The sequence below is a fragment of the Microtus ochrogaster genome, unplaced genomic scaffold (assembly GCF_000317375.1).
Source record: "Microtus ochrogaster isolate Prairie Vole_2 unplaced genomic scaffold, MicOch1.0 UNK27, whole genome shotgun sequence".
Taxonomy (NCBI): Eukaryota; Metazoa; Chordata; class Mammalia; order Rodentia; family Cricetidae; genus Microtus; species Microtus ochrogaster.
The window spans coordinates 4,901,933-4,922,422 of record NW_004949125.1 but is presented as its reverse complement, the minus strand read 5'-3'; the positions used below and the strand labels follow the sequence as shown (position 1 = coordinate 4,922,422).

The 20,490-nt window shown below is 49.8% G+C and overlaps 2 protein-coding genes across 4 annotated transcripts in view; one reads left to right on the top strand and one right to left on the bottom strand.

Annotated features, from left to right (window-relative positions):
- Nucleotides 1-7,511, top strand: part of Pdap1 (PDGFA associated protein 1) — a 10,081-nt gene extending 2,570 nt beyond the window's left edge. The window contains exons 2-6 of the mRNA XM_005368057.3: nucleotides 723-814; nucleotides 2,032-2,139; nucleotides 4,164-4,285; nucleotides 5,668-5,819; nucleotides 6,791-7,511. Of these exons, the coding sequence (XP_005368114.1) occupies nucleotides 723-814; nucleotides 2,032-2,139; nucleotides 4,164-4,285; nucleotides 5,668-5,819; nucleotides 6,791-6,849 (533 nt within the window). The 3' untranslated portion in view covers nucleotides 6,850-7,511. The remainder of the gene's footprint in view (nucleotides 1-722; nucleotides 815-2,031; nucleotides 2,140-4,163; nucleotides 4,286-5,667; nucleotides 5,820-6,790) is intronic.
- Nucleotides 7,512-8,598: 1,087 nt separating this feature from the next.
- Arpc1b (actin related protein 2/3 complex subunit 1B) overlaps nucleotides 8,599-20,490 on the bottom strand; it is a 15,085-nt gene continuing 3,193 nt past the window's right edge. The window contains exons 2-10 of one of the 3 annotated variants that reach the window (XM_005368056.1): nucleotides 14,981-15,057; nucleotides 14,202-14,306; nucleotides 13,148-13,370; nucleotides 12,127-12,234; nucleotides 10,976-11,182; nucleotides 10,807-10,882; nucleotides 9,637-9,842; nucleotides 9,097-9,187; nucleotides 8,599-8,893 (exon numbers count right to left, since the gene is read on the bottom strand). In XM_005368056.1, the coding sequence (XP_005368113.1) occupies nucleotides 8,855-8,893; nucleotides 9,097-9,187; nucleotides 9,637-9,842; nucleotides 10,807-10,882; nucleotides 10,976-11,182; nucleotides 12,127-12,234; nucleotides 13,148-13,370; nucleotides 14,202-14,306; nucleotides 14,981-15,044 (1,119 nt within the window). In that variant the 5' untranslated portion in view covers nucleotides 15,045-15,057 and the 3' untranslated portion in view covers nucleotides 8,599-8,854. Of the gene's footprint in view, nucleotides 8,894-9,096; nucleotides 9,188-9,636; nucleotides 9,843-10,806; nucleotides 10,883-10,975; nucleotides 11,183-12,126; nucleotides 12,235-13,147; nucleotides 13,371-14,201; nucleotides 14,307-14,980; nucleotides 15,103-20,490 lie in introns of all 3 variants that reach the window. The other 2 variants (XM_013354089.2, XM_013354090.2) reach the window with 2 other exon arrangements.

Here is a 20,490-nt window from a genome sequence, read left to right as displayed (position 1 = left end):
CCCTGCTGCTTTTTGAATGGTAACCAGTTTATTTCCATGGCAGCCTTTTTGGGGGAAAAAAAACCCCGAGGCTTTAGGAAAGTGTATACCTGCCCAGAGAGCCACACATCTAGGAAATGATAAAGCTAGATTGGTACCCAGAGATTTAGGCTTCAGAATTCTTCCTCTTTTGCACTTTGCTTGACAGTAAGTAAGTCTCCTTCCCTGTGGTAGAAAACCAGCAATGGCTTTTGTATTGTACCTTTGTTCTAAGGATCAGATGAGCTGTGACAGAGTGATACTAACGTAAAAAGCTTTGTTATGCCAGAAAAGGCATACATGTTTTATGCTTCTCTACTTGGTCTCACTATGTGCCCTGCCTGGCCCACGACTCCATATGTAGACCAGGCTAGCCTAGAACTCGAGGGGTCTGTCTATATCTTCCCTGCCTCTGCAGTCTGGACTGCAAGGACTAAAGGTGTACGCCACTATAGCCAGCCATATTTGGATTTTAAGAAAACAGGATTCAGTCAGACTCCTCCTTGCTTTCCTCACCTCAGGTCTTGTTAGGAACCTACATCCGGCGATTTGTGCATCAGGTGTCATAAGCTGCTACTTTTGTTTTTGGGGGGGGAACACTGTACTTGGTGGGGGTAGGTGAAGTTCCCTTTGTTTCCTCCTGGGGTCAGTGCAAAAATGGCAGCCTTCTCTCTCACCTTCCTGAACTTCTGATCTTTGTGCAGGTAGAAAGGGAGGCCACAAAGGCCGGGTGAGACAATATACAAGCCCTGAGGAGATCGATGCCCAGCTGCAGGCTGAGAAGCAGAAGGCCAACGTGAGTACATGTCTGATTCAGTGGGCCTGCGTGGTGCCTTGCTTCTGGCTACTGGGGAGGACAGGAGAGGACTGTTCTCCAGGAAAAGTCACCACATGGGGTGGGAAGGGCAGCAGGGGGCAGGTGTGATTGGACCAATAAGCAGTTGCCTTAGTGGCCTCCACTCTTGTCCTATGTGCCTTCCTTGTAGAGGCTTTCCCTCTACCTGCCACTGTCCATCTACAGCTCTGATTTCCTGGAACCACATAGGGAGGGCCACCTTCCCACACCCTCAGCATTGCTCTTAACTTTGTCCAGCATCACTGCAATGTGACTCTTACTAGTGTTGCCTGTCCTCCTCCAGTCCAAGCTGAACTAGTAGTTCTCTTTCCTCTGGGCCCAGGATACCCTGTCCAGTCCACTATTAATTGCATCTCCTGTAATACTGAGTACCTACACCTTGATTAAGGGCCTAAGGGTACAGATAGCCCCCTCTCCTACCCCAACCCTGAGAAAGGGAGGAGCCATATCTAGCTGGGGAATCTGGTAGGGCTTTGTGGAGTTGCTGGCATTTGCATGGGACCTTGGAGAATGTATGGGTAGGTGTTAAGAGAGGATGGACATAAGGTTTTTATTGGGGCTTTTTAAATTTGGTTTTGGGGACAGGATCTCACTATGTGGCCCAAGCTGCCTTTGCACTCTCTTGGCAATTGTGTGCTGAGATTACAGACATACGTCATAATGTGGGCTCTTCCAGGTGATTTGGAGGGGGATTCTTGAGACAGAAAGAGTAGAAGCAGTTAGCCTGTCAAGATGTGGTCTTGGGCATTGGGTGCTAAAGGGAGTTTGTGGGCAGGCGTGACTATGGGAGCATAAAACCAGGAAAGTCACTTTGGCAGCTGCATGCTGCATACCAACTGAGCAGGCACAGTTTTCAGCCCACATCTGGATCTTTCTCACCTTGTGAGATCAGCTGCTCCCTGGACTGACCAAGGTGGCTATGAAGAGAATCGGGGTCTTTTGTGGCTGTATTAGAGGCTTTGCTGGACTAAAGGACTGGTCTCTGGTCCATGATGCTGAGTTACTGGGGTCACAGAGTTAGGATCCTTGTCTTAGTTGGCCTGAGCCTTCCAAGGATTTAATGTGACGGTCCATAGTGAGGGGGTAGTCATGGGTGTTACATTCTTGGGGGTCTGTTTTGCATTTTTGATTCTGCAGGTTGTCCATTTCTGAAACAGGAAGAAGATGAACAAGAAGAAGGTGGAGATGGGGCTTCAGGTGACCCCAAAAAGGAGAAGAAGTCTCTAGATTCAGATGAGAGTGAAGATGAAGATGATGACTACCAGGTGACTGCAGGCCATACCCATTCTATGGGCAGATGAGACACGGTCTCACTTGACCTAGCCCGGTTATGATCTCCTGACGATTCTGTCTCCACCTCCTAAAGTGCTTGGTTTATGAGCATGTACCACCATGCCCAGTTTGTTGGGTTTTTAATTGGAGGAACATACATACATACCATGCTGGCATAGGAAGTCAGAGACTGGCTGTGGAGTCAACTCCCCTTCCACTTTGATGTGAGTTCCAGAGATCAAAGTCAGGTTGTCGGGCTTGCAAGGCAAGTTCTTTACCCGCCTAGCTATCTCTGGCCCTCTTGTTTTTGTTTTGTTTTGTTTTGAGTCAGGGTCTCATGTATCCTGACTTGGCCTCAAACTTGCTATATAACCTATAATCTATCCTGTCTCTGCTGCCTGTGTGTGAAGTGACATGACATCTACAAATTTTGAGGACACATTGATTACCAAAAGCTCTTGATGTGATTTTTGAGGGGGAGGGGTTCAAGACAGGGTTTGTTTTTTGGAGCCTGTCCTAGAACTCTCTCTAGACCAGGCTGGCCTTGAACTCAGAGATCTGAGTGCTGACACCACCCAGCTCAAACGCTCTTGTTTTTTGTTTTGGTAGGTTTTTTTGTTTGTTTGTTTGTTTGGTTGGTTGGTTGGTTTTGGTGTGTTTTTTGTTTTGTTTTTTTTTTTCTTTTTTGATTTTTGGTTTTGTTTTGTTTTTTGGTTTTTGTTTGGTTTTTTGTTTTTTTTTTTTTTGAGACAGGGTTTCTCTGAAACTAGGTCTTGTAGACCTAGTCTTGAACTCACTGAGATCTACCTGCCTTAGCTTCCTAAGTGCTAGGATTAAAGGTGTGTGCCACAACTGCCTGGCTAAAAGTTCTTGTTCTTAAGGACTCATAATCTAATAGGAACATGTAGTGAAAATAAAGTAAATTCAAACTGAGAAATCCTATGAATCGAATTGATAGAGGGTACTTGAACTGGCATTGTGCTAGTAAGGTGGTTTGTGACAAGCCAGGGTAAAACAAGCAAACAGACAAACAACAGATGCTAGGCAGAGCAGTCGACAGACTAGTAAGTAGAAAGGCCCTGGGATGAGAACAAGCTCTGTATGTTTGAAGAGCAGAAACAGGAGCTGTGAGTTAGTGGTCAAGGGCATCTCTATAGTTACAGAAGGATATTGACTTTACTGCATAGCAACTGGGCGGGGGCAACTGTGGATGTCTTGAAAGTAGGAGAGGGATATCCAGGTTTTCTTTATGTTTTAAAATTTATTTATGGTGAGGAGGGTTATCATGGGTGTACAAGCATGCCATAGTGTATGTGTGGTCAGACAAACTGCAGAAATCATAGGTCCTTGTGATCAAACATTAAGCTTTGCAGCAGCCACCTTTACCCCATTCAGCCTATCATGGTGAGGGTTGTTCTCAGGTCAAGCTGTCGTGGATGGCTGCATGTTATAGAAAGAGGTATTCAAGTTGAATGTAGACACTTGGAATTTCTTCTTGGTCATTTTGAGGAGAAAAACTAGTTTTGATAAAGCTCGTGATTAAGCAAACCTACTGTAAAACTTGTTTCGTTTCTTGGGCCTCTCCAGATAGGATGGCATAGCTCCTTAGACATGTGATCCAAAAAGCTCCTTCATCCTGGTGTCATATTTCCTACTTAAAGCTGAGATGGGCAGGAATTGCAACACCATGGCTCACCCTGCCCTAGAACCCAGCATGTGGTCATTATAGGGAAAATCAGGCTTAGAATTGCATGGGAAGCTGCTTCTAGAGACAGATTGAAATAGAACAGTACTGCTCTCTGTTGATCTTGGGCAACTTACTGAAGCCTGAGCTGCCAGGATGCTGGGGCCTGACACAGGCTGGGCTTTGATTGTATGCACTCATTTTCCTTGCCCCTTCCAGACTGCTGAGGTACACTAAAGTGCTGTTCCCATCCTGATGGGCTCTTGGGAGGTGGTGGGCTGGCTTTCTGAGGCACCCCAAGACCTAACCTCTAATATTCCTGCTCTATCTTAGCAAAAGCGGAAAGGTGTGGAAGGGCTCATTGACATTGAAAACCCCAACCGGGTGGCACAGACAACCAAGAAGGTCACACAACTGGATCTGGATGGGCCAAAGGAGCTATCAAGGAGAGAACGGTAATGTCTGCTGGGACCTGCAACCTAAGCATACATACTAGGGCCCCAAAGTAGGCACTCTGTGTTCTAGCCACACCTACAGCCTCATTGACTTCCCAAGAGGAGACAACCTCTGGCCTTTTAACAGACTGAAAGCAGCTAGGATTCCACTTACTACCTGTGCAAATCCCAGGATGACTAAAGAACATGTTTCCAAACTCCTCAGAGAGGGGGTTTTGGTGTCATTGGGGCTGTGGAGGACTCTGTTTTTATACCCCTCCATTATTTTCCTTTTTGTGATTGACTCAGAGAAACCCAGCAGGCTGGGCTGTTCTTTCCAGAGCAGAAAGGCTCTAGTGCCCACCAGGGTTCTGCCATTTCATCGAGCAGCCATGGATAGGTTACTTTCCTCTTTGGGCCTCAAATCAAAAACTTGCATCTCTGCCCAACAGAGATGCAGAACTGATGATCATGAAAGCCAGCACACTGCCAGTACCTGGCCTTCACTGAAGGGGCCCTGCAGAACCTTGAAGCAGCTTGGTTAGTCCTGAATAGCCAAGAGACATTTCAGTCTGGCACATCCCTGTCAGGGTGAACCTGCTGACTCAATTGTACTGTCTCCACACCTCCATAGTAGGTGTCTTGTCTAGTCTCCTCTGAGTGTATTATTTCCCCATTGAGCCCTAGCTGGCTGAGTTTCTCATCCATCCCTTTGAAGCAGTCCCCCATGCTTTGCTTCCTATTACTACCCAGCCTTGTGGACTGGGAAGGCCTCCAGAAAGCCCCTCTGCTGCTCCTGCCAGGCAAGGCTCTTTCCTCCTTTGCTATTTGACTCCTCCAAGGTTTTAGTGCAAATGGAACCCTGTGTTCTCATGTGTTAGACAGCCCTCCTAGTCAGAACCACACAGAGATTGATGGCCTTTCACACTCTATTTAGACAGTTGATTACTGATCACACCCTTGTCCCAATGAATCTGCTTTTGTTCTCACACCCCACCTGAGGGGGTTAACCTGCTTGGGAGGTACACGTAAGCGACTGTAAGACTGCCCTGAAGACAGGTTCTGTCTCTTTCCCATCATTTGTGGCTTGCATTCCCTGCCCTGTACCTTTTTGGTTATGATTATCTTGTCTGAAACACAGTGCACTCCATTTGAGTTCCACGTTCTCATTTTGGCCACTAAACTCAAGTTTTCAGACATCAGCATTGTCCCTTGTGCCAAGGTTCTCACAGGTTTGCCTTCTGGGCCCATTCCCTCTCCTTGTTTGTTTGGGGGGTGTCCACAGAGACACTTGGAACCAGAGCATACCCTCCTTTTCCTTTGCACCTGAGTGCTTACTCCCATGTCTAGCCCAGCTAACTGTGGTGGGAAAACTAGCCCATGACAACATTTTATACAAACAGAGAAGAAATCGAAAAGCAGAAAGCAAAGGAGCGCTACATGAAGATGCATTTGGCTGGGAAGACAGAGCAGGCCAAGGCTGATCTTGCCCGGCTGGCAATCATCCGGAAACAGCGAGAGGAAGCAGCAAGAAAGAAAGAAGAGGAGAGGAAAGGTAGGTCCAGGTCTGTTGGCTCTGGGTGCAGTTACCTGCTTGGTTCTAGGTAGGACCCTGAACCCTGTCTGATGTGGGAGGGGCTAAGGAATGACAGCTGCCTGATCACCATGTGACCCAGTAAAGCCATGCAATCTCTGGGGGAAATAGATACTCTTGCCCACCATCATGGAGTAGATGAGGGTTGGGATCAGTAGAGCATTATCTAACAGTCACTGACTTCAGCAGCAGGCAGCCTTTGAGAGGCAGCTCAGGTCTTTGAAGTTGCCACCATCCTTTCAGGGGCTTGAGATGGTGGAGCTATATATAAAAGAAAAAGATGCCAGGCATCATACCTGTATCCACTCCTCACCTGGCCATCTAAAGGTTATCTAGGTTCTCACAGGCCTTGGGGTGTCTAGTATAGGGAAACACTTTACTTGAGACCTTCCATGGGAAAGGAGGCAAGGATGGCTATGAACGCCCTTAGCTCTCTTTCCTATTTACTGAATTATTAGGAAACTGACATCTAGAACTGTGAACTCACTGGGGCATCTATCCCTTTCCTACGCTTAGTTATCCTAACTCATTCGGCTTCCCAAACTCTAAGCAAGGAAGAACTTGACATGTAGCTAGGTATTGTTGCTGACTTAAGACATTAGACATACACGAAGGTTAGAATTGCAGGGTTCTGCCAGGGATGCCAGAAGTTCTCAATAGTCACCAGACCATATGTTGGTGGGCCTGAATGGACAGGCAGCTTTTGACAGGGCAGTGACGGCCATTCAAGTGTGACAGGAATCTGGGCCATGTGGCCTTAGCAGAAATCCTCTCCCTCAGGTGGCAGCCTGGATCCTTCTTGGCTCTCTTCCTATCTGTTAGCCAGTTTGCACAAAATGTTTTCTGAGGCCTTGGTCCCGAAGCCCTGTGATTCAGAGGGATGTGGGAGTTGTTTTTGCTGTGTTCTAATCCCCACCCTTCCCTTCCTTCAGCAAAAGATGACGCAACTTTGTCAGGAAAACGAATGCAGTCACTCTCCCTGAATAAGTAAGCTGGCCTGTGGGAGGAGATGCCAGGGAACTGGGCCGTGCCGCCAGGACCTCTGCCATGTCTCACCCACCCTGTGCTCTGGCGCCGCTGCAGCAGCCCCTCATGGCCAGGAGCCCCCACGGCCTGGGGCCTCTTCTTCATCTTGGCACAGAAATTGTTCAGGGGATGTGGGGGGGGGCTGGGGGAGGGGCAAGCTGCTATCTTTGAGACAGAAAGATGCAGGACAGCATTTCATACATAACCATTTGAATGTTTTTGCTGTTTTTAAGGGGTGCCTGGGAAGTAGGGTAAAGAGATTCCATTTGTCCAGTAGATTGCACGTGGGGGAGGGGGGAGAATTAATGCCAGCAGGCAGCTGCTGTGGGAGTTGATAACAACCAGCCCAGGTTGTTGTCTGGGTGCTCACTCAGGGGCTGTCAAGGAAGCCTGTGCCCCTAAGGGTCCGAGGTTTGTGCCTGGCCAGTTCCGTCCAATGAGGCCTCTCCTCTCTGACCTGTTCTGCCCCCTTTCCATTCACCTGGTCAGGGCTAGTAGCCATTTTTAACCCTACCCATTGATCATTTCAAGAAACCTCTGGTTACTGTGCATCACCCAGACAAGACACGCTCCTTAAATTCAACTTGTATATTTGGCAGATTAAACAACATTATCGTAATCCTTGTATGACAATTCGTCTTCTGGCCTCTGTACCCTAATTTTGCTCATGGCAGGTACCAGCAGGGTTCAGGGCACATGCCTACCTGGGAAAACAGCCACCAAGCAAGGTGCAGGGCCTAGATCTCAGTATCAGAATAGGGTGAGTACTCAACCTACAGCAAAGAGCAGTGCTGAGTTTCCCCTGTGGGCCTCCAGGTACTGCCTGCCTGTTGATTTCCTAATCCTCTGCTAGAGGAAATCTCTCAAAGGTAATGCCCGGCACTCACCACAGCCTAAGCTACCAACTTGATACTTAGCATTATGGCTGTTGAAGCAGCAGACGTACGTTAACACAGCCAGTGAGTTACTTGTGCATTCAGGACCAGTGAAAGGCTCATGTCCTGTCCCCATCTGAGCAGGATGCTTCACCTGAATGGCATTGTCCTTTGTGCATCCCCAGAGATCAGGGAGCTTCTGTGTGTGTGTGGGGGGGGGGGGTGTTTATGGGTGTGTCAGGGTACAAATAGGGGTGGTGCGGTTGCCAGAGGATCAAGCAACATGATGGCATGGCATTGAGTCCATTTCCTAGTGATCTCTACCATATTCCCTTGGGCCTAAGTCTAATTAATAGCCTCTAGAGGGGAAGTCTCTCTCAGGGCCAAAGAAGGTAGCTATTTAGCAGAGTGTGGTTGAGGGTTGGTGGAGCCCTTTGCCCATCTGAAGGAGAACCATGAATGGCCTTCAGCATAGAATCTGACTGTCTTGCAAACTCTTTAGACCTGGGTTGAATCAAGAGCTCGTATGGCTTGGGGCTGTTAGGGTAATGTCTTACAGAATGATGGTTTTTCCCCATTAGGAAATCCTTGATGGAATTTACCAGCTCAGATGCTGGTAACCCAAAGCATGTGACAAAAGGTCTCAGGCTAAAATAGAAATAGGAGACTGAACATTTGCCAAAAATCAGCTGCCCACACTATAAAAGATTTCCATTATGATCCGGAGTAATGTGTACGTTTGTTAGAATCTGACCTGAAGCGCTGTCAGGAGAGAAGGTCAGTATTTTTTCCAGCAGCCCACACCCATACAGCTTCTTTGAGACACAGACAGGCCTGTCCACAGTTGGTGTGTTTATTACCCCATATTCTGAAGCGATTCATGACCAGCATTGTGTTTAGGGGCTTTTTTTTTTCTTTCTTTTTTAAGCAATAAGTAAAAGCATTTCTTTAACATGTTCCTTAAATAGGTAGGAAAGTTTCTACCTGTCTTCTCCCTGTACTGGCACCCTAGAAGCATTCAGCAAAGCAACCCTTAGCCTCCCCAGCCCCTTTCCTTCTTTCCCAGCAGCTGGGATGAGGGTGGCACTCCACCGCTCATTTGATCTTCAGGTCCTTCAAGGCTGACTCCAAGCTCTGCAAGTAGAGAATGGACAGGATGGTTCTCTGCTGTCCTGCAGACACCCCACACCCATCTCAGCCCCAGCACAAAAGAGGGCAGAGTCCTAATCCCAACAGAAGGGCATGCAACCACATAGGTCAGAAAATGATTCCCCGTCCCAAGCCCCGGGGGCAGCTGCCAAGGAGAAAAGAGGGAGGGGGTGCAGGGGCAGCTTTACCTTCACATCCCAGATGCTCATGCCACCATCCATGCCTGTGGTGCAGAACTGCGAGCACTTGGCCTTGCCTCCACTGAGCACCGAGATTTGACTGTAGGAATATTGGGTTTAGAGGCTTGGCTTGCTGGCCACAAGTGCCCAGACCTATTCCCATGAAAACTACAAAGAACAAGAACCTTGAGGCCTAGACAAGGACAAGCCCGAATGTATAGAGAATGTAGAGTCCCTGATACCTAGTATGCTACAGGGTAGACCCCTGTGGCTCTGGGGTTTTGGAGGGTCTCTCACACTTGGAAGGAATCTAGGAAGGGACCCACTCCCAGGAAGCCCACCAGTCACGGCAACATCCTAGAGGCCCCATCATGCCTAGGCAAGTCCTGCCAGCCACACAAGTAAAGCTAGGCTGACTGCTAAGAGAGTTCCTACTATTTGAGTGTAGCCTGCTTCCGCCTAGTGCCTCCTCCAGCATTGTGCTGTTTCATCCCCACCTCCCTCTGGCTCCCACCCTAGCCTAGTGTTCTCCAGTGTCTGCAGAAGCACCTGACACTGTTCTTATGCAGTGAGTCTAGGCCAGCGCCCGTGGCTGCACCACCCTCAGAGCTGGCCTTCTTGTCCAGGTTCTGGAAGCGTTCGCGGGCTGTCAGGCCACGCTGGGAGCTTTGCTTGGGCACGTCCAGCCGACCACCAAAGCTCAATGTCCCCGCAGCACTGTCATAGGTAAACAGCACAGGAAAGCAGTCGTGGCCCTGAGAACGAACAGGAGTACCATTGAAGCATCATTTGAGGTAGGGACTCTTAAAACAGGAAAACTGAGGTTTGAGGTGGAACATGACCATGAGGGCATCTGGCTACCAGGAGACTAATGCCCCAGCTGGGAGATAGACCAAGAGCCAGAGAGAGGGACCTCAGCCTCAGATGTATCAAGTAGGCACAGTTAAGAAGGCTGCCCTTCCTCCACTATGCAAGGCATGTCTGGGGCCCTTTCATTAGGTGGACCTCCATCCTAGCTGGGTGACCCTCCAGATAGAAAGCAAACTTGGCAACCTCCATATTAATAGAATAGTGGGCAGAAGGGACAGTAGGTTTCAGGACACTTGGTGACTCTTAGTTCATTCCCGCGGGCCTGCTTCTAATTTGGTGTATGGGTGCATGTTGAGGTCAGAAGACAACCTGTGAGAGTTGGTTTTCTCCTTTCACTGTGGGATCCAGGACTTGGAGTCATCAGAGTGCTTTCACTCCCAGAGCAATCCCATAGGCCACATGCCTTTCCAGTTAGGTATGACCCTGTCATTTGCACTGATCAGTGTAAGCAAAGATGTTAGGGCATGATTCTAGGATTCTTCTGCACTCAAGACAGCTGGGGAAGCATTGGAAATGAAGTCTTCTTCAGGGTCAGAGTGTCCCCCCCGTTCCCCAACACCCACACTGGATAGATGTGCCAGCAAGAACGTGCAATTCAGTTACTCAGGAGGCTGGCCTGGGTTACAGAACTAAAGGCAAGCCTGGAGAACTCAGAGGGAAAAGGGAAGACTAGCTTAGGCAACATAGTGAGACTCTATACCCTTTTGTCATGCCACACAGCTGGGAAATTTTGTTAGTACAGCATAACCCAGACAGTTGTACATAATATATGGATGCGGAGGGAGGGAAGGTTGAGTGAAAAGGGACTACTTACTGGCCTCTGCCCTTGTATCCCCAAAGGCCACTTACCGCTGCCACTAGACTATTTTCTGTGATGAAGGTGATGGCCAGGAGTGGCAAGGTTTCCGAGGCCAGGGTTGCAACACTGAAAGAGAAATGGGTCAGCCATGCTGTCCCTTTCACTCCTGCTCTGTACTTCAGTTACCACTGTCCTCCCCACCTCTGTTCCCATACTCACGCCATCTTCTTGTCAGCGTCTGCCAGACACACAGTGCTGTCATGGCTGACCCAAGCCACACGGCTCCCATTGGCCGAGAAGCAGACGCCATGCACCCAGCCACAACTGCTGCTCGACTCAAACATCAGCTCCCCAAAGGGCATCTTAGAGCCCCATGGTGTCGGGGCTGGCCGCTCCTCTACCTCCTTGATATAGGCAGAGAAGATCCTGTTGGGAAAAACAAAGGGGCCTGAGAAGGGGATCCTCCCCCAAGTCTGTGGGTCCCAGACCTGACTCTGCAGGACTGCTGTATTCAGGCTTGAGCCTCTGCCTTCTATATACCAAGATGGGGCCAGGATGGGAGGCCTAGTTCAGAGTCCTGTGACCTCCCAGCACCCATGGGACCCTAACATGAAAGGTGACTGTTCATAACTGCTACAGATGGCTCTAGGAGGTGTCCCAGTCCCTGCCAGGCTAGACTGTGGCTACAACAGCTCCTGTGCTCCAATTCTGCCCTCCTCTTGGCCCTACAACACCATTCCCACACATATTAAACTCTTCTTGATCCACCTGTTTAACACCCTTAATAAAAGACCATAAGTTTGAGGACAGCCTGAGCTATAACCGCAAGGCACCAGTTCATGAAAACAAAAACGGGTGGGGCCAACAGACCAGCTCCCTAGCTATCAACCTAAAGCCTCATGGGAAGCCACAATCTCCAGGCCCTGGATCAGGAAACTATAGGCCCATAGTTTCCCAGGTGAGAATTCAGAGATTTGGGAGGAATTTGGGTAGAGTGACCAAGAGACTTTATAGGGCTGTAAGTAACCAGGTTATCAATCATTTGTACCTTAGTAGGAATTTTACAATAAACACCATTCTCCTTCAGTAGAAATCAGGACAGCTGTATGGGGGGACACAGGGGAGGAGGACTTGTGGGGACCCTGCTGACATTCAAGAGACAGCAAGGGACAAGTTTTGCTAAGACTCTGTCCTGGGGTGCTAGCAGGCCATCAGGGTGAAAATCCTGTCTGATGCCCCGGGGATCCCTAGGGGGCCTGGCTGGTAGCACAGGAGTTGGTCTAGGAGGAGGCGCTTGGGGTTCTTCCTCTATCCTTCAGTCCCTACTATTGCTCAGCTAGGGTTGCGTCTCAGGTGGATGTCCAGCTTACCTGCACTTGAAGTCACAGGAGCCAGCAGCCAGGAGCACGTTGTTGGGGTGCCAGTCAAGGCTGAGGACGGTGGAGCGGATGGGTTTTTTGATGTGCTTGCACACCCACCTACACACATGGGTGAGAAAGGCAGGCGGGTGACATGGACAGCAGTGTCCCGGGGGCACAACTGCATCAACACTTGAGTGCCTACTCCAGGCAGTGATGTACCGGGTTCCTTTTGAGGTGAGAACTTGCCACCACCAACTGAAGATCGCATGGTTCTGTGGCTAGGGTGGGATTTGAATTATGGTTTTCCAGATTCAAAGCTGTCCTTGTCCTCCAACACTGGCTGGGACAGGCATCTGGTGCACACAAATACTAGAGAATTGAGTTCTAGCCTTAGCTAGCAAGATGCTGTCTCCACCAAAATTAGGGCTCGCAATGTGGTTCAGTGGCAGAGCTTTTATCTCACATGCAGAAGACCCTAGGTTTTAATTCCCTATGGCTGGAGATGTAGTTCAAATGGTGGGGTGTTTGTCCAGCATTCATGGAGTCTTCTGTTCCATTCCTGTCCCTGCGTAAATCAGGCATGGTGGTGCATGCCTGTCATCCCAGGACTAGGGAGGCAGAGGCAGGAGGACCACAAGTTCAGGGTCACCCTGGCTCTACACTGAACTTGAAGCCATCCTGGGCTGGGTGTTTGTGAGTGGCCCTTGAAGTATGGCACACCTGAAAGTGGGTGGCAGTGTGTGCAAAGGGCTTGGAGTGTCCCCCGAAGTAGCACTGGTGTGCTCTGTGTCGAGTCAGAGCTGTGGGACCACAGTCAGAGCTGTGGGACCACAGTAAAGACCATCTGCCTCCCCAGTGAGACTCAGGACAGATTTCCCTGGAGTCATGGGAGCAAGTCTTCGTGTTTCATTTGCTGCATTCTGGGGCCATTTTGACCTTGCACCCCTGCAGTCCTGAGCTCCAGCAGCACCCCTACCCCACCCTGGACTCTCCCACCCCCCGCCTCCTCTGGCCCCGACAAAGCACCCACCAGTCATTCTCCTGCTCAAAGTAACAGATGGAGATGACACGGGAGCCACTGCCCACCGCGAACTTGTTCTCATTGGGGGCCCAGCGCACACAGCGGGCAGCTCGGTTGATCCGCAGGATGACCAGTGTGGGTTTCCATGTGCGGCCCTTCAGTGTCCACACATAGGCATTGCGGTCTGTGCCACAGGTCACAATGCGGTTACTCTCAGGGGCCCAGTCGATACCTGCAGGACAGGGTCAGAGGACACAAGCTAAAGCCACCCAAGCTACAGTGGTCATGCCTAGCCGTGTAACTATGGTGCCCAGTGCCTTGCTCCGACTAACGAGTATGCTACTACCAAGACATGCCTCTAGCCCCCTGCCCCTGACTGGGGAATTCTATGCAAGTGCTGGCCTGATGAGCCACATCTCCACTCACTAGCATCCCCCTCCCCTAACACACTCCAGGGGTGACTACTTAAGCTTATTAGGGGACTACCAGTTTCCACAAGATAATCCCAAACATTCTGGAGATAAAGCCAAGAGATAGGTCCTAGTAATGCTGAGCTGCTGGATCTAGCCCCTTGGGAAGTCTACAATCTTTTTACCACTGAAGCCAATTTGACTTTTTGTTTGTTTGGTTTTGGTTTTTCGAGACAGGGTTTCTCTGTAGCTTAGGAGCCTGTCCTGGAACTCCCTCTGTAGCCCAGGCTTGGCCTTGAACTCAGAGATCCGCCAGCATCTGCCTCTCAAGTGCTGGGATTAAACACGTGCGCCACCATCGTCTGGCACCAATTTGACTTTTAATTTTAAAAATGTATTTGTGTTTGTATATGGTAGTCTGTGGAGGTCAGAGGACAGTGTGCAGGAACTGGTTCTCTTCCTTGTGAGGTCTGGGGATGGAACTCAAGTAAGTCCCTTTATCAGCTGAGCCGTCTTTATGGTCCTTAAGTCAGTTTGAAGAGGGTTGTTTTCTCTGCAACCAAGACTACTCCCACTAATAGAGGAGTGAGTAGTCAGCTCTGCCTGGACCTGCTCTGTCCCTTTGCCTCCTCAAGAGGGGGGTCCTCACCCACCTGTCACCTGCCCGTTGTGCTCCTTAAGCTCGTGAACCTTGTTCCACTTGGTACCACTCTTCTCATAGATGTGTACCTCATGGTTGTTGGGGCAGATGGCGATCTCTGTAGGAGACAGGCATGACTTTAGGGAGGCAGTGGCATGGGTGCCCACCCTTCCCACCTCATGTCCTGCTGGGCCACCCCATGCCTGGACCCATCCCCTGAATTTCCCCACAGCAATTTCAGGACCCTGGAGCTGCTCATTCATCATCCCACAGCCGTGCATGTGTGTACGGATGGGAGTGCACAGTACGTGAGTGGAGGTCAGAGGGCAACTGAGAGCAGTGAGTGTGGGTTCTGGAGAGCAAGCAGTGCGGAGCCATCCCACTGGCCCATTTTGTTGCTTAGCGAAAAGTATCACTATGTAGCTTAGCTCAAACTTACAACCCCCCTGCCTCAGCCTCTTAAGTTTTGGGACGACAGGTGTGTACCACCACACCCTGTCCTTTGTGCTGTTCATCCTAATTCTTTCCACTACCCTCCAGACTGTTCCAGGAGACCCAGGCTGTTAAACCACTGTCCACCCAATATGCCAACATCTCCTTTTCTACCTGCCTGCCCCGCCCCCCTGCTTGCTCTTCAGTTCTTGACCCCATTCCAGGAGCAAGCACTTGCCTTAAGCACGGAGGCCCAAGGTGTGGATTCTGACTGCACCCCACCTCTCAAAGCTGTTTCACTATTCTGTCACCCCACTGTCCCCAGTTCAAGAGGCCACCCTGGCAGAGGTGAGCACTCACGTGTACGGTCCTTGTTCCAGGCATGGCAGCTGATGGGCTCCACCAGGAAGCTGTGGTAGGCCATGGTCACTTGTCTCCTGGACCCAGGGGAGGGGAAAGATGGCGCGTCAGCTGTGCCCTGTCTTGGTAGAGAAGCAGCCTGGGTCACCCTAGTCTCCTGACTGGCCAAGCATGCTACACCCTCTCCTTGAGCCCCAATGTCCCTCATCCCAAAAAAGCACGTGTCACAAATGTCCTGGGCTATAGAGAACAAAAGATGGGTTTGGAACAGAGCTTGGGATTGAAGGCAATGACTATGTGAGTGGAGGCTGGGACCCTGAACCACACAGGCTTGTCATCAATCACCTTAGTTTCTTCATAGCACACACACGTCATAAAAATTAAAGAACCCCATAATCCACTTCAAACAGAGCCTAGCTCACAGCAGTTAGGACTGTCAGTGCCCTGGTCCTCCCTTCCCAAGCCTTGCACAAAGCAGGCCAGGCAGATAAAACAGATGACGTTCTAGGGCTTCCCCACCCCTATCGGGTTCAGAGGTCTCTGAGGCCAGCCTCCAGGCTCCCCACCAGCCCTGCCTGGCCTCCCCCTGGGCACTCACCATGCTTCTCAGACATCCTGCTAGATGTGCCACTCCTATCCACGTTTTCATGTCTCAGAGCTGCTCTGTTGGCCCCTCCATTCTCTCTCCACTAAGATACCCATCCCAAAATACCTAGAAGTCACTGCCCCCAACCCTGTTCTGCCCATCCCGCAGTCATCTCCCCAGAGTCAGGAGGGATCCAGAGTGGACGGGCATCAAGGCCCTGTTTGCCAGCCGTGTGACCCAGAGCATGCCACCTGCTGTCTCTGAACCTCATTTCCTCATCGGCATAAGACAACAGTAACCCTGCCCACCCCGCCCTCACCCCTCTGCGGCCTGACAGCACATGCCTGTAACTCCAGCCACGGTCAGAGTAAGTCAGGGTGGTCATGAGTTCAAGGCCACCCTGGGCTACCCAGAACTTGTCTCAGAAAACAAACAGGGCTGAGGATGTAGCTCAGTTGGCAGAGTGCTGGCCTAGAATTCATGAGGACCACATAAACTGGGTGTGGTGACAAGAGGCAGAGGCAGGGGAATAATTGCAAATTCAAAGCCCTCAGCATAGTGAATCCCAGGCTAGTCTGGACTACAAGAGACGCTGTCTAATACCAACAAAAGATGCAGCACAGCAGGGGGTGGTAAGGAAGGGGGGGTCCATCAGTCTAGATGGATGTATTCAGTGGGCAAAGGCACTTGCCACCAAATCTGATGACCAGAGTTCAATCCCTGGGACCTACATGATGGAACGGGAGAACCAAATTCCTCAGGTTGTTCTGTAACCTCCACATGCATGCCTGGCACAAGCATGAACACACAATCTAGTAAGTAGGTACAGTTTTTTTTTTTTAAGGTACGTTGAAGCCAGGCGATAAACCATGCTTTTGTTCCAAGATATGCATGATGCCCAGCCTCAATTTATTCACTAAGACACACTCTCTCTGACCCTACAAGCTAACCCTCAGCCACATGGGCATGCTCCTGCCTCGGGCCTCTTCACTAGCTGTTCGCTCAGCCTGTAATACTCTTCACTCAGACAGACACACACACACACACACACCTCGCGCCTACTCCCCTTTGTCAGTTCACGTGGGCTTAGCTGCATCATGAACCTTCCACGGTGTACTCCTTGATAAGCCCTGCCCATGGCCTGCTTAGCTGGTGAAAGCCTCTTGTTTCCAGACACAACAGGAACATTCTAGACAGTTCCTGGGGTGGCATAGGACACATCTGCCAGCAGAAACCAGGACTCTATCTGGCTCCCCATGCCCAGAATGGGGACTCAGTGAACTCTCAGAAAACCTGTCTTCAGCGAGTGGTGTGTTGCACACATGGCCCTGGCTAGACGGAAGGACTCAAAGCCTTGCACACGGGCCAGGTGTCATCTGTAGATGCCATCCATCTTGCTTTTCAGAGACAGGAAACCGCCTGTCTGTCTCCTCAAAACTGGCATTACGTGTGTGCGTCACCACACCTTGTCATGTCTTTCTTCTTTTTCTGTTTTTTTTTTTTTTTTGTTTTTTTTTTTTTTTTTTTTTTTTTTGAGGCAGTGTTCCTTTTATAGCCCTGGTTGTCCTGGAACTCGCTCTGTAGAGCAGTCTGGCCTCGAATTCACAAAGATCTGTCTACCTCTGCCTCCCCAGTGCTGGAATTAAAGGCTTGCACCACCATATACCCTGCTGGGTTTTTGTTGTTGTTTCTAATTATGTGAAGTGGAAGGACACAAGTGCAAAGCCCAAAATGGCCAGGAGAGGGCGTCTGATTCCCTGGAACTGGAATTACAGTTCGCTGTGAGCAGTCCTACCTGGTTTATCACTGATGAGCCATCTCCAACACCACACCCAGCTTTTTCACAGAAGTTCTGGAGCTCAAACTCTGGTCCTCAGGCTTGCAAGGCACACTTAGCATACATACCTATTCTTTTTATAGATCAATCACACGGCCCCTGCTACAGCAGCCTTCCCTACCTTTCTGATCTCTGAGGCACTAGGATTAAGGGAGGAACTGGGAACCTTGAAGCCCTCACCTCAGCCTGTAGGCTAGAGGGGATTTCCCCAAGCACTTCTGGGTGGATGTTCCAGCCAGGGACACCTGACACCCGGAGAACAAAGACAAGACTCAGCAGCGGAAAGGAGAGTATAGGCATAGAATCAAAAGCTCACTGGGGGTATTGAATCTAGTTGTTTTTATTTTCTTTCTTCCACTCCCACCCCTCAAGACAGGGTTTCTTTGTGTAGCCCTGGCTGTCCTGGAACTTGTTCAGTAGACCAGACCAGGCTGGCCTGGAACTCAAGAGATCCACCTGCCTCTGCCTTCTGAGTGCTGGGATTAAAAGTGTGTACCGCCACCACCCAATTTTTTTTTTTTTTAGGCTGGGTCTCACTGTGTAGTTCTGGCAAACTTGAAACTTACTACATAGACCAGGCTCGCCTCAAACTCAGAGATCTGCCCACCTTCCACTCACCTGCCCTATGTGCTGGGATCAAAGGCGTGTACCACCATGACCAGCATGATATGTTTAAATAACAAATATTAAGAAACATATGGGGGGCTGGAGAAGTAGCTCAGCGGTTAAGAGTATTGCCTGCTTTTCCAATGGTCCTGAGTTCAATTTCCCAGCAACCACATGGTGGCTCACAGCCATCTGTAATGAGGTCTGGTGCCTTTCTTCTGTCTGGCCTGCAGGCATACACGCAGACAGAATATTGTATACGTAATAAATAAATAATTATGTTTAAAAAAAAGAAACATGAGTGGAGGGCAGAGCTATCACAAGGAGATAAAGATTCTATTCACATTTAAACAAGTAGAAACAGGTATGCTGAGTGTCTCCTGTCAAAAGAGCTCATCTTACTTAGCTCCTGAGTACATCTGCTACCTATCAAAAAAGTAGAAGAGGGATGAGAGATGGTTTAGCGGTTCATCTACTCCTGTAGAGGACCAGAGTTTGGTTCCCAAGACCCACAGCAGGTGTCACAAGGAGCTATAACTCCTGCTGAGGGACCCATCGCCCTCTCCTGGCTTGTGTAGGTACTACAGTCACATGTACATACCCACATAGAGATAACACACAATTAAAAATTGTTTTTTGGGTTTTTGTTTTGTTTTAAAGTAGAAGAAACCCCAGTTTGGACCGTGACACTCTTGCTGGTGATTCTGTCAGTCCTTTAGGGCTCCCTTCACTACAGAAGACTTCACAGAGGATATGTACCCTGAAAGGAGACACATTCAAGTGGTGGAAACCAGGGCTACCCTGCCAGTAATTATATAAATCCTCGCTGATCTTACCTTAAAAAAAGAAAAAACAAACAAACAAACAAAAAACAGATCAGCCGGGTGGGGATGGTGCACACCTTTAATCCCAGCACTCGGGAGGCAGAGGCAGGCAGATCTCTGAATTCGAGGCCAGCCTCGTCTACTGAGGGAATTCCAGGACAGCCAGGACTGCTACACAGAGACTGTCTCAAAAAACAAAAAGATCAGCAGAGGAAGCCTGAAGTCACTCCAGTTGAGCTCTGGTTGGCCCCTAACTCCAGTGGAAGTTGATGGCCATCTCCCCGTGGCAGTCAGAAGTCCAGGGCTGTAGGAGTATCACCCCATCTCTCTTTACTGCCCGCAGCAGCAGGCTCCGTGGATCCTCATGGGTAATTTAAGATAGACAACTGGAGGAGCCCTGGCCCCAGTTTCCTGGAACCTAAAGTTTGTGTGGAGGAGCAGTAAAAAGCTGGTAACGCTAACCATAGGCACAGGTGACTGGGTAAATGAGGACACATCTACCAACCAATGACACTCGAACAGGACTTCTTTTTTTTTTTTTTTTTTTTTTTTCGAGACAGGGTTTCTCTGTGGCTTTGGAGCCTGTCCTGGAACTAGCTCTGTAGACCAGGCTGGTCTCGAACTCACAGAGATCCGCCTGCCTCTGCCTCCCGAGTGCTGGGATTAAAGGCGTGCGCCACCACTGCCCGGCTCGAACAGGACTTCTGACAGCACCAACACCCTAAAAGGGAACAGGAGAGAGCCAAAAACCAAATGGGGAAAGAGAAGACCCATTTCCCTCTTCTTACAGCTTCTGAAAGCAAGCAAACTAGCAAGACCCCAGACCTACAAAAGGGACTGGGGGAGAGAGTGTCATCCACTGCCTGCCATCCACCTTGGTGTAAAAAGTACTCAAAAGCTGTGTTTGGTGACCCCCCCCCTTTAAACCTAGCACTCGTGACAGAGGCAGGGGGATCTCTGAGAGTTTCAAGGCCAGCTTGGTCTACATAGTGTGTTCCAGGCCAGTCGGAGCTAAACAAAGAAACACTGTTCCAAAAGAAAACCCAAACACAACAGAAACACAATCAGGAGTGGAGTGGGATGATACAACTGTAACTTTGGTATTCAAGAGGCGGAGGGGGGGGGTTAACTTACTTACTTATGCTGCTAGGGATGAGCCCCAGGACCTGTGCGCTCCATTGCTGAGTTAGACCCTTCGCCCTCATCCGTCTGTCAAAGGGGGCTGTGGAGGGTGGCTATGAGGGGGCTCCTGCTCTGTTACTGCCCTGGAAACTGGGGGAGACTGAGGGAGTGGGGGGGTCTGTTCACCCAGGAGCCCTGCCCATGCAGGATTACTCCCTGCCAGCAGACCCAGGGCTGGGTAGGGCAAGGGAGGGACAGTGGCACGTCATCCTGAGGAAAGGTCTGTTTCCCTCTGAGTTCCGAGCAGGGGCACGGAATGGTCTTTAGGTCTTCAAGGCAAGTTGTTTTTATCCTGAGAATGCCCAAGAACATGAACTAGGGTCTTTGACAGGACCCTAATTTCTTAGATAGGAATTTTTTATTATTTTTTGTTTTTTGAAACAGGGTTTCTAGCCGGGCGGTGGTGGTGCACGCCTTTAATCCCAGCACTCGGGAGGCAGAGGCAGGTGGATCTCTGTGAGTTCGAGGCCAGCCT